Source organism: Microtus ochrogaster, linkage group LG1, assembly GCF_000317375.1.
Source record: "Microtus ochrogaster isolate Prairie Vole_2 linkage group LG1, MicOch1.0, whole genome shotgun sequence".
Classification (NCBI taxonomy): Eukaryota; Metazoa; Chordata; class Mammalia; order Rodentia; family Cricetidae; genus Microtus; species Microtus ochrogaster.
Window position 1 is genome coordinate 37,407,572 of NC_022027.1, and position 16,676 is coordinate 37,424,247.

General features: G+C 31.9%; 1 protein-coding gene across 1 annotated transcript in view; it reads left to right on the forward strand.

Annotated features, from left to right (window-relative positions):
• The window catches only part of Tecrl (trans-2,3-enoyl-CoA reductase like), a 64,000-nt gene that overhangs the window by 26,167 nt on the left and 21,157 nt on the right, over window positions 1-16,676 (forward strand). Inside the window, exons 3-5 of the mRNA XM_005359430.3 lie at window positions 3,526-3,570; window positions 5,127-5,230; window positions 12,485-12,600. Of these exons, the coding sequence (XP_005359487.1) occupies window positions 3,526-3,570; window positions 5,127-5,230; window positions 12,485-12,600 (265 nt within the window). The remainder of the gene's footprint in view (window positions 1-3,525; window positions 3,571-5,126; window positions 5,231-12,484; window positions 12,601-16,676) is intronic.

Here is a 16,676-nt window from a genome sequence, read left to right on the forward strand (position 1 = left end):
ATATATATATATGACACACATATGCACTTTCATTTAATATGAATACAATACGTCTATTATGTATACCAAGGAAATTTTCTTTCTTTATCCTACTAAGGCTCTGCTTGCTTGCTTTATGTTATCAGTTTACTTAGTTGTCTGAGATTATCTTGAATAAGATTGTATTTGAAACACATCTGGAAACAATCAAGCTCATGACGAGTTTTTAATCACTTTTCCATTTTTGATCTAATCTAGAAAGTAACTGTTCTTTACAAATATATATATATATATATCAATGATAGAAACCTAATAGCTGCTACTCACATTTTAAAACATGCTTTCCATCTTGAAAAAAAAAAAAAACTTCTTTCTTCCAAATAACCTACTAGCTACTCCGTTAAATTCTGCCAGGTTTATTTAAGGTTTTGAGGGGTTGGTTAAGCATGGTTTTCATTTCTAAACATTTTTTTTCTTTCAGATGAACACATGCTTCATTTCAGAAACAGCCTGTGAAACCATCTCTAATTATCACGTTTCACATTTTCTATGAATGGCCTCATTTTTATCTTTCTGAAATCTAAAAACAGGTGCAGAGCATATATACATCTCATTTAATACAAGCACACTACCACTATTATAACATGTTTTCAGGAAATTTTCTCTCTTTAGCCTGCTGGTGTTCTGCTCACATGCTTGCTTCATGCTCTCATTTTGCTTAGCTGTCTTAGGAAAATTATATTGATTAGAATGTTATTTGAAACACACCTGGAAACTGTTAAGCTCATGATGGGTTTTCAATCACATTTCCAATTATTTTGATTTAATCTAGAAAGTTACTGCACATTAAGTCATGTTCATTTTATAAGATGAAAAGATTCACAATAAATATTTATTGGGTTTTAATAATATCCTAATCTTATTTATTTTTAACATTTATATTAAATTTAATTCTTTCTGAAGTATAAAAGACACTGATCCACAGTTTTGCTCAAATGTTTCTAATCAAACTCCATTTAAGAACTTCGTAACTCTCCAGACTTTACTCATTTTCTGCTAGTGAATTCTGAATTATTCTGTTATTGGATACATGCTGTACTAGGCTATATTATTTCTGATACCATACCAAAATAAACTGAATATTTTGTAGTAATATTTGTTTATCTATTTTGATTTCCCACATGCAATACCTCTTTAAAAGATGTTATAATATTATAGGAACATAGATAACATTAGAACTTCACATTTCAAGTGAATCATTGATGATAAGCAATTTAATAAAATATATGGCAACATTTAATTTATTCACAGTGTTATTGAGTAGTGTAAGGAAAGAACTCTAAGTTGTGATCAGAGAACAATAGCTACTGTGTAAGGTGAGTTTAATGTTGAAACTGATATGTTATCATCTTCATTGGATGACTACACTTGGAACAATTTAACCGTGACACCATGATCTGTCTTCTGAATTGTTAACCTTCAAGTTGTTAAGACAGGGTAAGAACCCTTATACAGTTAAAGTTATTTATATTATAATATAATAAATATTGATGATGTTAATAAATAAAACTTTTACTAAATAAATAGCAATTGTATAGAATTGTTATTATATATATATATATATTCTGCATTTTTCCAGGCCAATATGTATCATCTAATTCATAAGGATATACTAAATATTTAGAATAATAGTTATAACATTTATTTTTGATTTTGCATTTCTACCCAAGGTGGCATCATAGGTTGCTATTGAAAGTGATATTTTCAATAGCTATTATTTAAATGACGGAACTTGACAGCTTATATACAACTACAATGGGGGCTGCCTGTCAAATCTAAGCGGATTCTCAAAGGCTTGTACTTGGTTCAATATCAAGTGTCCTCACAGGCTCAATTAAAACTTTTCAGTCTTCTGTAGCATTTACTTGCATTGTATTTTATTTGTATGTAGATCACATACAAAAAGTAGAAAAACTACTTTTTATCTTTTAAAAGTATTTTTAGTAAACAAAACTAGCATACAATTCAAAACTATAAATCACTGTAGAAGTAATAAGCATCATAGTTAATATATAAGCTGAAAGAAAACGATTGCGTTACCCGAAAACTATATAAAAGGAAAAATGTGACAGTGTTTATGTGTAATCTTAATAATTGCTATCCCTTGATTTATTATGAGTAAGCCTCCTTAACCTTAATGTCTGAATGAATTCTTTCTTAGGATATTTCTCCCATGAAATTGAGAGTGTACAAAAGTTGCTTATACAAAGGGGGAGAGAGAGAGAAATCCATGTGGCAAAATGTAGATTAATAGAAGCAGGTTATAAGAGCTAGCTGTGAACAAGTCTAAAGTAAAGACCAAGCTTTCCTAATTATTAATAAGTTTCCCTGTCATTATTTGAGGCTGTTTTCTGAAAAGAAAGTCAAAATACATTTGCCTCAGTTCTTGTTGTTAGCAATAATTAAAATTTATTATTTCAGAAAATGATAATGATAGAATTTTCTTGCAAATACACTTATTAATTTACTATTAGATGTTAGAGATAATTGCTTGGCATTTACTCCAAAAGATATTTAAGTTAATTAAATAAGATATCAATGAATTTTGAAAATCATTTTTCAGTACTGCAATATGTTATAAAAATGTCCAGTACTTATTGTAAAGGAAATATTATTCTACCCATTTATGTAGGTTATCCAAAAAGACCATGTAAACTGACATTCCTTCTATAATTATACTGTTTGTTCTTCCCGGTCACCCAGGTAGCTTACACCTGAAATAATCACAAGACACTGTATTAATTAAAACACTGTTTGGCCCATTAGCTCTAACTTCTTGTTGGTTAACACATCTTAATTTAACCCATCTCCATTAATCTGTGTATCACCCTGCGGTCGTGGCCTACCAGCAAAATTTTAGCATCTCTCTGACTCAGCCTTCTCTCTCAGACAGTATAAGTCCAGTCCTCCCCGCCTACCTAAGTCCTTTTCTATAACAGGCCACGACAGTTTCTTTATTCACTAAGAGTAATCACAGCACACAGAGGGGACTCCCACATCGAAAGTCAATCATGCATCTCATTTAAATGGAGCACTTTACTTCTGTAGATACCATTTTGATAGAGAACCTAACACTGTGGCAATTCTTGTGGGAAAGCACATTACTTCTAAAAGGGTAAAACATTTTTCAGGTGTCAAATTTTGTGGAATTTTCAATAAAATCAGTAGTCATTACTTTATATAAATATATAAATTTCATTTGAGAATTCATTATCTAATATATTTTCCTGTCTGGGACCATAAGGTTTGGTGCATGCTCAAAACCTGAATATTCCTTGACAAATCACCATTTCATCCAGGCACTGCTCACCACTGCTATTCAGCACCCTGCCAATGGGGACCACTGTGTCTGTGTTTGATACCGAATGAGTGTTTTATTCCCTTTTCAGTGAGAATCTTGTCATCTTGTCTTCCCTGAGAACCTCTATATCATCAAGCTAAGATTCTATTTTGGCTAATGATTAAGTATTCTTTTTCACTGTACAGGTCCAAAGTGGTATCCTTCCCGAGTTGGCCTACAACTAGAATATGGTAAGACCAATTTCAACCAGTCAGTTTATGTAGTTTAGAATCTGTCTTCTGACCTGACATTTATTACTTAGTCTATGCATGTAAATACCATATCATTTGAATCTAATACTCCAGTACTTCTCCACTCTTCTTTGAACATTATTTTTAATTCTTATTATGATTCCATAAATAGAATTCTATGATAAAAAAGGAAAAATAATGAAATTGAAGAAAATGCAACATCCATTAATAAATGTTACATTAGCAGAATTTTAACAGATAAGTATATTTATGTGCTCCACCTAAGAACCAGTATTATTGATATTGCATCTACTGGATCTCACATGTAAAGCTTTCTGTTTATTAGCACATAAAGTATGTTAAATAAACATGTTTCTTTTATCCGTATCTGTGCTACTGTATTTCAGAGTGTTCTGGTTGGTGCACTGGAATTTCTTTGAATGGCACTGAAATGACATACTGCAAAGCTGAAACATGAGCAAAAAGGGCTTTGGTTTTCATAATTACCAAGAAAAGCATAGTGCACACCTTTCATATAATATCTATGGCAAACACCTAGATGTAGGAAATGTTCCTGAATCTAGCCCATTGTTTAAAACAATTATCTGAAGACCAGCTTGTATTGAGTTTGCTTGAGCAAAACAAAACAAAAAGCAAACAAAAAACAAACAAAAAAAACATGGGTTTAAATGGACAAACCATTATCCACAGGGATGGCAGGTGCTTTGTCTAAAAATGTTCACTGTCCCTATGTTTTTCAGAATTTCTCTTCCTTGACATAAAGAAACTTTCTGAGAAGGCAATGGATCTGTCTCCTGATTCCTTAGTTTTAGAGTGGAATGAGTGATCAGAGCTGGGAAAATGGGTCAATGAATAAAGAGCTTGTTTGCAAATTTGTATCCTCAGCACTGGAGTAATAGACAGATTGAGGGCATTTGCCTATATCCCAGGAACTGGTTGAGGGTGATAATGTCAGGACCATCCTTGGAGTTTGAAGGCAAGCTAGAATTAAGAAGAGAAATGGAAAAATGGAAGGAAATACCGAGGCCAATTTCTGTCTTCCAACCACACATGCACAGGAGGATGTACATAAACATCTCTCCTACACACACAAACACACACAGAGGTTGGTATGATTAACGCTGCATCTGTTTTTTTTTCTTTTCAAAATTTCATATTGTTTGAAATGCATTAAACGACTAAAAAATTCAGAGTGCTGCTATTTGAAGTTTTTAAAGATAATAGCAGAATATAAATTGATTCCCATATTAAAGAATCCAGTAAGTGTCTGTCAGAAAGTTTTCAGCATATTTTCAAAGATATAAAGGATCCTAATTTTTATTTTACAGATATTCTAGGATCTTATGCATTACTGTCATACTAGTATTGACCATTTTGATTGCAAATTGTTTATAATGCCAAATTCACTCTCTGTAGTTATATAATGTTAGCAAAAAAAAAAGTCCCAAGTTGTTACCAGTTTTGTATTAAGAAACTCTTTGTCACTGTACCATGAAATTATATTTAAATACCACTTTCTCATTGATTTATTTTAGGTGGCCCCTTTTTGAAGGATTATGTCACTATTCAAAGTGTTGCAGCTTCCTCAATTATCACACTCTATTTTACAGACTTAGGTCGACAAGTCAGTTGGACCACAGTAAGTGTCAATTGTAGTTTATTATATATGCCCTGTTTCATTAATTTCATGTTGATATTTAAGGTCTTTTCCTTGTAGTAATAGGAATTCTACTACAGTTCTAGTGAAATCGTTGGCCAAGATTTTATTGAAGCACTAGTCATTAGTAGTTAAAGAAAGGAAATAAATGTGGCTTTTATGTGAATTCAGCTTTAAAAACAGAATCTATCTGTATATTTTATGCTTTGTCTAATGAGTGATATTGCTTCAGCTTTTCTTTTTCCAGAAGCCTAGATATTTCAAAAATATTCTTCTCAATGGAATTAGAAACTGTAGATAGAATAGTTAAAATAAAGGCAGTCCTAATACAAAAATGCCAATAATGAAGAAGTAAGACTTTGTTAGGCTTATGGATAGTTCCTTAGGCTTCTTTCTCCTCACCCCATCTTTCAGAACAATTGTAGTTCTCAAAATTGATTCTTCTGAATTTAATGATATGGGAACAAGAAGGCTACACTAAGGAAATGAAGGTGAAAATTCTTGAATCAACTTCAAGAGGTTGAGCTATTCATGACTGATGCAATCAAGTAATAGAAAAGTTTCAGCAGCAAGGGTAAACTCTATAGGTCTTTTAGTGAAAAAAATCCAATGTGCTAAGTAATTCTTGCTATGATCTACAGAGAATGTGGCCTTCTCTGTCTTCACTTTCTTTTCTCAATAGACATATTTTCGGCATACTTTACAAAAAAGGAACACTTGTGTTTTGAAATATAATATGATCTATATTTATACAAAAAAGGAACACTTGTGTTTTGAAATATAATATGATCTATATTTATAATGTGTTTATTTCAGCATTTTCATTTAAATTGACTTTGTTTCAATGGTACTAAAATCAAATTTAATCATGCATTAAGTTTTAAATACTTGCTTTATATAATCAATTTAAAAATTATTAAATATGGATAGTGGAGATATTGCTCAGCACATATGCACAGGCTGCAGGTTCAATTCTCAGCACCCACCTCACTTTTTACAATTCTCAGTCCAATAACCTCTCCTGGCTTCCACAGGCACTCATAAACATGCACATGGACAAAGCACATGAATACATAAATAAACAAATTAATATTTTAAAAATAATAAATATGCAAGTTCACTTATATATTAAAAGCTTTCTCTGGGACAAAAATTCATATTTATACTTATTAATAAAATACTGCCATATTTGTTACCTTTCCAGTTTAATCTTATGATATATTTCCCTTCTGTATTATGTAACAAATTCTTCTATAGTAGAGTTATTTGTTGGTATGAAAAAGTTGTTTTAGTTAGCACTGTGGATCATTTGAATACTAAAATGTTAGACTAATATTAAATTTAAAATAATATTAGTTCTTGTAAAACATAGGAATGTTAAGGTAAAACTGATGATGGGTATGTTTTTAAAAAAACATTTAATACTTAATATGAAGCTTAAGTGTACTTTGTTAAAGATAGTACAGATAGGAATATCTTATTTGCAACGATTCAAAAATTGTAAAATCCTTTGAGCAAACCTGATGAAAAATAATTTTGTTTGCAAGGATTGTGTCAAGATGAGAGGCATTAGCCAAGAGCTCATTGGAAACTTCTAGTTGCATGAATGGAATAAGCAATGAAGAGAAGAACTACAGTAGAATTTTTTTGACAACTGCACTAGAAAATTATACCTTGTTTGAGAGGAAAGTCATCTAAGTGACCAACCAAGCTCCAGAAATAGCCTAGACATTTGAAAATCAGTCCTATGATTCAAACTTTTTTTTCCTCTAAATGGGTCAGTTTGATAAAATGCTGAAACTGTGCATTGCAATCACACCCATTTTATATCCACTAAGTTGTACAATCAAACTATTTTACCACACATTACCCTTATATATATTTATAAACTATTAAAATGTTTACCTAGAATAAGCCATTTTGAGTCAATAGAAACTGTTAGATATCACAAAATCAAATAATGTTTTGAATAGCATTTTTTAAGTATTGGTGGTCAACAAATAATGAAATATGTCTTCCTTACTAAATGGCTTAGACAAATGGCTAAAATATTAACATATTTCTCACTACACAAACACTGTAATCTAATTATAGTTGAACTCATTATTTTACATTCATCTGTGTGTTCAAGTATTTATAGCACTAAGTTTCATATCTCTGTGATAGTACTTCTGAGTAGTCAGCTGTTTCCTTATTATAAGGTGGCTCATATCTCTTCCGCCTCTTATTTTTATACATAGAGAATGCTTTATTGGTGGGACAAATAGGATTGGACAAAACATTTATTGTTCTCTAAGTCTTGCTCCTGTGTGACTGACCCTGTTTGTTCCATTATGAATTCTAGCTTTCTTTAATTATTATCAATTCATTTTACAGATCTGTAGTGGGTTTCATTTGAAATAGAGTTCAATCATTTTCAATTATTCGCTCTTATGTATCATTATCTGTGTACATAATTATTTAATTATATTGGACACCCATAAAATTTTGATGCTATGTATAAAATCTTCATACAGTTCCTTCCTAAGTCAATGATTTGAAATGAATTTCTCCTCAACGTTGCGTTAGCTCTCACCATGCAAATAGTTTTCGGTTTGAATGCAGTGGGATTTAACGACATTGTCTTGGTGACATGTTTGCAGCACTGTATTTTCATCCTCTTTTCCCAGATTCATAGGGCTGTACATCTTTTCTTTTTAGCACTTTGTGTTGTGATTCTCTATGCACATTTCATTTGTTTTTATTTAAATACTTATAACCTTTTCATCATCAAACTTACTGTAGTCTTTCAATATTTATTTCAGTTTTATAGGCATCTTTTGTTTTTTTATTGTCTCAATTAGGATTGAACTTTTCTACTAGTTCAATATTATCTTTGCACTTTTATCTTATTTTAGTTGACCAATTCTGGTAACCAGAATTTTGTAGTTTGTACTCTTTAAAATGTCACATAATTATATATTTAGTTTAATCTTACTTACATAAAGTTACCTTAAGAATTATTTATTTATCTGCTAATTAATCTCATTTTTACTTGTCATCTGTTGTTTTAACAGTCTAAATGTTTTAAATCAGAGTATGCTGCTATAATAGTATATGCCCCAAATGTATTCTGATGAGCCTATTTTCCATATAGCTGAATTCTTTTGGTGTACAGATTACATTTGGTATCATTAACCCACACAAAAAAGCAGTAAACTGCTTTATTCAACCCAATACCTTGAGGAATCACCACAATTCTTGTCATCTTAAATAGAAGTATGTGACTTTTATTCCCTGTAATATGTCATAGAACGTCAATATACATTTACTTCATAAAATTTCATATCTTCATTTAGGTCTTGATTATTTCTGTAAAATATCAGCTTTTTATGTTAATAATAATAGGTTTGATCATTGGGTTGTCCAGATTTATTTTGATATCAGCAGTTTGATTTTAGTATCTATAATTATGCTTCTGCATATTTAATTTTTGATACACTGCATTAATTGAGCATGTTTTTAAAACTTTATAAAATATAAATATATTTTTATTTCTTCATCAGTGGCTTCTCTGTCATCCTTCTAGGTTTCTATTTTTTCATTTTCTTGAATTCAATATTTTCCAATACCTAAATTGTCTATCTTTCCTTTTATTTTCTTGGACACACAGATAGATATTCTTAAGCATAAGTGTGTCAATCCTGTTATTTGTACCTTTAGTAGATTCATGTTTTATAATTTGTTCTTACTCTTGATATGAATTGCAACATCTCCATTTTAATGTACATAGATTTTATGTAAAAATATTAATGATTTCTAGATATTTTGATGAAATTAATGTTGAAGACAATTTATCTCATTCAAGATGCATAATGGTAATAATGACCTTGAGAAATCTTGTTGAGATTTATGACTGAAATAATTTCATGTTGAGATTTATTATTCATGGAGACATTTTTAGAAACTGCCTTCATCCTTGACAGATAACATCTATGGGTTTTAAACTTTCCTTTCCAAAACATGTAGAAAACAATGTGTTGTTCTTCTTCAAAGACTTCATAGCCAGGATCAATCACTTCTCCAAAGTCCATTTTTACAAACAATAATAAGAAATTAAGTTTGCAGCAACTCAGTAGCTTCTGATTTCTGGAAACATCTTAAAATAGTGTTTTGTTTTGTTTTTTTTTTCCTTTTAACTCCTTGTTATGCTTTGTTTAAGTTACTTAGTACTTCTGAAAGATTTACATAGTTAATATCATTCATATGATAGTTAGACTAAAACAAATAATTCCATTTTTTCTTACATAATACTATCATCAGTGATAGTCACTAGTGCAAATTGATACTACTTTTAAGAGAATACAGTTTTTAATGCACAGCTCTCCTTTGTTTTGCAGTTATTTAAAACCACTGAGGTTTTTTTGGGAATTTTCAACATTTCTGAAATATGCTGCTTAATTTGGTTTCAGGTGTAAAATAGACATAAATAAGAATGCAAACTACCAACATCATCATAATAAGAATGCCTAAGACAATTTCCAAGAAATCGTAAGTTCATTGAGAAAAAGTTAAGTGTAGAAAAGCTACTCAATATATAACCACATTTTTTTGTTATTCTTATTGAAAGGTGGTTTTGTCTCTTCATTGTAAATCAGGTGGTCTTGCATACCTGCTGGTCCTTGACTTACACATTCAATTATGCACCAGCCTTCTTCTCTATAATAAGACTCGTCATAGCTGATCACTGACATCTTTAACACAAACAAATCTGATTCTCTTGGATGTCCAAGTGTATAGGACACAAGAATTCCTACACCATGTAGATTGTATCACCTGATATAAATAACACAGGTGTTAGTTTACAGTCTATGGAAGATATGCAATTTTATGCAGCTACTAAGCCATTTTATGTAAGGAATTTGGCTATGCATATTTTGGTACCATGGGACCATAGAATTGTTTTTCTACAGATATCAAATGTAAACAACTCCAAAGACTCCCATTGTCTAGTTAAAGTAAATCAAATTTCAAGAAAAGCATTATGTAAGTGTAATGTGGAGAAAATTAAAGGGAAAAGTACAATAACATAATATAAAGTAAATAAATTAGAACTTTAGTGTAATTCATGGATTCAAAATAAAAACAAGGCCTTACTGTTTATAATAGTTTCCAGAATTTCTGTGTCCTTACCACTTGCTGTGTTTGCCTATTCATAAGTATCTGTTTGGACTCTATTTCAAGTTTTTCATTGGAACAGCAATTCCATTTTGCTAGCTATGACACTAATATATCCATGCAGTCTTTGCTTTTTATCATAGAACAATTTTGATAACCTTTTCAGTTTAATAAGGTATCTTTCATCTTTTCTTTTATTTGCACTCAAATGAATGTTTTGAAAGAGATATTGTCCAGAAGTTACTGCCATTCTTTAGTGTATTCAAGATTTATAATTCACGTCTAGTTCCCATTTGAACTGCTATAGTCTAGCATGCACAATGTTTGTAATAAAGTGCTGGCTTTTAAATTGAATTCATGTCTGCAAGCATACTATCTGAATTTTATTTAAGAGATGACAGAAAGAAGAACATAGTTTAATTTCCTCTGACTCTGAAGAACTTTATACATAATATCTGATAAAAAATTTTATTAGCTTAAATTATAGTGGCTTTTTATCAAATTTCACTATTATTCACAACATTTTTTCATATTGGATACATCATACAGAATTTGCTAAAACTTTGACTTTGTTTAATTAGATAACATTGAAATAAATATTTAAATTTTTTCCTATAAAGAATATAGCCTTCTCAATATCACAAAATAATAACTGAAACTTTTTCTGGAATATTGGTAATGGTTAATTATCTCACTGTCTCTCTCTTTATGCTTGTTCTTTTTTATCCGCTTCCTCTCTCTGTTGTTCTTCCTTTCTTGCTTAGATAGGGTCTCATTGCACCCTGTCTAGCTTCAACCTCATGACAATTCTACTGCCGCATCCTCCCAAATGTTGGGTTAGAGATTTGCTCCAGCATGCTCAGCACAACAATATCTTTGCATTTCAATAATGAGGTATATCATAGATTATAACTTAATGAATTCTTTTATGAAATTTATATTATCCTATGTTTTACAGTTTTTATTATTATTAGTCTTTTTTGACTCATGGTATATACATTGCTAGTATAATTATAGCTAAAGAAACTTAAGAATATATATGTAACTATATAATTGCATTACATACTCTATTATATGAACCTAGATACATGTTCACATACAATACATAATTATATAAATATGTACATATATGACCATGTAGGTACTTAGTCTTTTATGTAACCAAGACTGTTTTTAAATTCATGATCCTCTTGACTCAGATTCAGTATTGCACACAGTAAGCTGAGCCTTTCTAGATCAATTAATTTAAATAAGGCAATCTTCAACAACCAGGCCCACAGAAGAATACAGCAAGGAAAATTAAGATTCTGTTCTTAAGTAATTGCAAAATATGTCTATTTGACACCTAAATCTAAGTATCATGGGGCATAATATTTTCAATTTTAATGATGGTCTAGTTAATCGAGTTAATGAAGGAATTATTTGGCAAAAAAGAAAGAAAAATGGGAAAAGTAGATACTGTCACTTATGTTTTTTTCAGTGAGTGGGACACTTTATATAGAATATGGAATGGGTGGGCAAAATTAAAAGTAGATGTAAAAGGAATTACTTAATAAGAAAAATTGATTTTGCATTATTTCTATTAAAGTCTGTTACTCAGTTCAAAATCAGAGGATATAACTCAAATATTTTTCTAGTTTCAAATCTATCACTTTTTGTGTGTTTTTAGTGGATAAGTACCTAAGAGTACAATGAATATTGAAAATGTGAAACTCACTGCCTCAGAATGACCATGATTCATTGAGATGCATAAAGTTTGGAGCCATGCAAATGTTCGTGTGAGGAACTACATTAATATAACTGTGGATGCTTTCATTTGCAAACTCATTAAAATAAAATAATTATTTAAAATTATTTTTTAAAAATAATTTTTTAAAATTATCTGGAGATTCATCCATTTTCTTAGCTCTAAATGAACTCTTCTGGTCAAGATTAATTTGCAGCCATACATAGTTTGTTTTTAAGTTATTATCTATTAACATATTTCAACATCTCATGTGTTTGATGAATGCTTATATATGTAACTGTTCAAATATTTACAAAACTATTTTTTAATACAAATCTACTTTCCATTTTTAGGTCTTTTTGGCTGAATACTTAGGACCTCTGATAATATACATTCTTTTCTACTTGAGGAGCTCATACATATATGATGTGAAAGAGATCTCTAGATGGCCTCGGCACCCTGTGGTACAGTAAGTGACACATGGGAACACAAAGGGTGACAGAAAGACCTATCATGATGATGCGATTACTTTTCCATAATTACTCTGTCAGATAAAGACACCAAGAATTAAAGTTAATCTAACTTTTGGACCAGTATGTTTTAGCACTCAGCACAGTATAAGATATCAATTTCTATGCATGACTGAGTCATAGCTGCCCCTGGCATCAAGAAAATATGTTGAACTATATAAGTATAATGCAGGAATATATACATATGTAATTTCTAAGGTTCATAGTATAATTTTTACTAATTCATACAGCTTTTATAAAATAAAGTTGAAGGACCTGGCATTGGGGAGCATGCTTTAAATGCCAGCATGTTGGGGGAGGAAGAGGAAGGATGATTTCTGTGAATTTTGAAGACAATCTCTTCTGTATAATGAGTATCAGCCCAGCCAGGGCTACAAGGAAAGATCCTATCTCAAAAACAAAACCATTTTCTTTGGGAAAACAATCAATTTGGATGACAGTGGATCAATGAGATGACCCAGAGGACCAAGATTCCAGCCCTTGGAGGCCTCTCTGCATTCTTTGGGGATTCTGCTGCTGTCTTAAGGGTCAAGGTCAAGGTCACCACCAGGCTCTTTGAGTTCATTCCCGTCACCAAAGTGGGCCACACGATCGATCAAGGATGTGAAGATCATGTCCCTGGAAGAGATCCACCTGTAATCCCTACCCATTAAGGAATCCAAGGTTGTTGACATTTTCCTGGAAAAACCCTTAAAAGATGAGGGTCTAAACATCAGGAAGTAATGCTGATGTCTATGTTCATGTCTATCTTCATGTGGAAGATCATGAACCATGCTGTTCCAGCTGTTATGGGGAAAGAAGCTTCTTTTGCAGTGGTATCAATAACAGTATACTCATAACTGAGAATGAGAAACATTGAAAGCTCCTGTGACAGTAGCCTCCCCCCAGAGAAAAAGCAACAGTCCAGACAGGTCTGTGAAAAAGATACTGAAGTCTAGCTCTTCACAGTTGATGACTTCTGGCAGCACAGAAAGAGAATTAGGGAAGCACCCTATTATCTACAAGGGTCTGGCCACTAAGAATTTCACCATGCTCCAATGAAAATATGGGCAACATAAATTGGACTTGGTGTATTTTTTATTTGAGGAGTTGGACATGAAGGTGAGAGGTTACACCTGGGAGGAAGGGGAAGGGGGTGTGAAAGGGGTGATTTGAAATTTGTATGAAATTCTCAAATAATTAATAAAAATATTATGTTGGAAATAATGAAATAAAAAAATGAGAGAGAGAGAGAGAGAGAGAGAGAGAGAGAGAGAGAGAGAGAGAGAGAGACTGTCAGGGCAGAAGCAAATTATAGATTACCAGCAGACCAGGTTCACCGCTCTTGCCACTATTGGTGACTATAAAGGTCATGCTAGTCTTGGTGCTAAGTGCTCCAAGAAGATAGCTACTGACATCGGAAACCACTATCTTGCTATCTTGCAAAGCTTTCCACCATGGCTGTCAAGAGAGGATTGTGCAGGAACAACAATAGGAAATCTTACCCTATTCCATGCGGAGTGACAATCCACTGTGTCTCTGTGCTGGTCCCTGTCCAGAGGCACTGCCATCTTTTCTGCTAGTCTTCCCAAGAAGCTGCTGCTGCTGATGGCCATTATGGATGACTACTACACAGCAGTGAGGGGTTGCACTGCCACCCTGGGAAGCTTTGCTAAGGTCACTCTTGATATCATCTTCAAGACTTACAGCCATTGACCACAGGTCTCTGGAAAGAGTCCAAGTTCACCAAATCGTATGAGGAATTCACTGTCCATTTGTGAAAATCAACACCAGAGTTTCAATTCAGAGGGCATAAATTCCAGCTGTGACTACCATATAGGGCTTTTATACAAAAAAAAAAGTGAGTTAAATCTGTTAAAACATAATAAGCTTGAATAATCTTAAATCATATTTTCTTAAAATAAGAACTTTCCTCCATCCTAGCAGGCATTGGTTGAAACTCGCACTGCAGAAGATTTAAGTGTAGAACAATGAATTTTAGTTTGATAAATGACAAAACAATTTTTTAAGGCACAAATGGTTAAGTGTTGCTTAGTTAGGGGTAGTAAGCAGTAGTAAACAACAAACACTGCTTGTCATGCAATTCAGAAACAGGAAAGTACACTTGAAATTATAAAGTTAAGCGCAACTTAAACAAATAGCAATGCTGCATAGGGGCATAAGAAGGAGCTATTTATGAAAAAAGGTTTGCTGAATACTTTTAGTAAGTTCAAACCCCAAAGTCAGTAGTACCTGAATGATTTGTTGTTGTTGTTAGTAGGACAGTTATCAAAACATGCTATGTAACTGTGGTAGTTAGTCTTATGTGGAAGCAATGCATCCCTTATTCCCTCTCCAGATCTATCTCCGTGTCTCTCAGAAGAATGAATATTAAAAAGGAGGGGTTTCATTATTCAAAATACCACATTAAGAAGTGTTACAAGGAAAAAACATTAAACTAAAAGTCAAATTCCATGACTTAGAAATATTCCAACTAAATTAAGCAGGAACATTGAGATCCTGTGGACACTGTAGTCAAAAGAACAAATTTGACTCACTATTTCATCTTATAGATGTTGAGCTGCATCGTTGCTCAGGACTTATTGTCCTGATTCTCAACTTCACTTCACAAAACTCACTCTACCAGGTCACTTCCAATTCCCATTCTCTTTCTTCTTAATTATCTATATTCCAAGCATGATGTGAAAATATTCTCACTCAGAGTAATCATTCCAATGTCTTCCATAAATCTGGCTAGTTTGACATGCTTCTAAACAATTCACTATTTTAAACTCTTACTGTGATCATTTTGATAATTTTCCCTCATTTGAATTTAACTTCCACAAAAGATGCAATAAATTGTTGACATAGTGTGGCTTATAAGGCTCATTGATTATTTATGGCTCATTGGAATAATTTGAATGACCTGAATTATGAATCCATTATGTACATGTTTATTTCACCTCTTTAACTAATGGGTCAGATTTCAACTAGTGAATCTGACAACTGTTCTTTTTTGAAAGTGATTTGTGATCCAAAGTAGTTTAGTGCACTGTAAAACAGAAGGCTGACTAATGTAGCCATTCACAGAGGAACAACAAGAAATTGATTCTTGGTAATAATATCTTGTCAAGATAGTTTTGAAATATTAATTGCTTCATTTAGAATAGAATATATAATTTTTTAGAGTGAGTTGAAGACCTTGGAAGAAGAAGGTAACGACACTTGTATTTTAATATTGAATTCTAGAATATATTGAATATACAGCCATGCGTAGAGGACGATCAATTTTAGTCTCAAGTGAACTGACAGTGATTACTACTCTTAAACACATACATGTCTGATAAAATCTTGGTAACAAATACCACATGTTTTCCACAGCATAAAAATGTAAAGCTTCCACAAATAATTTCATTTAGTTACACAGGTCTGAGCAGTTATCAGAGATTTTTTAAACATTTTACCTGACTCAAAACAACTGAAGGCCCAGCAAGTAGGAGGGAATTTTGCCTGGTATTGTAAACATTTTGCTTAGTAATAGGTGGTTATTTTTTTCATGTTTTATTTTCATTCCTGTCACTACCACACACAGTATTTTTTTTCAAAACAGCACTTGCTCTGATCACTAAACTAAATGTCTTATATTAAAAAGAATAAATGATATCTTAAAATGTTTAATCCACTCAATTGCTTAAAGAATATTATCTTCAATGATGTTTATTTTAAGATTTTAAAGAATAATCAATTTTTATAAACATCTTACCCTTTACTTACAATAAATAGTTAAATAGGTTAGCAGAAAATAAATTCTCTTAATTATATCCAGGAAAATTAGCCACACTAAAAGACATTTGATAATTACTTTCAAAATGCTAGTTATGTAAAAATGGCAGGAGGAGGAGACTTCAATTGCAAGGGAAACAAGCATCAGACGAGACAAATGTGGAAACATGTCAGGTAGACAAGTCAGATAAAGGATGCTTTATGATAGCATAGAAAATGAAAGTCAAACTTCTCAATCCTATATAAAGGAATA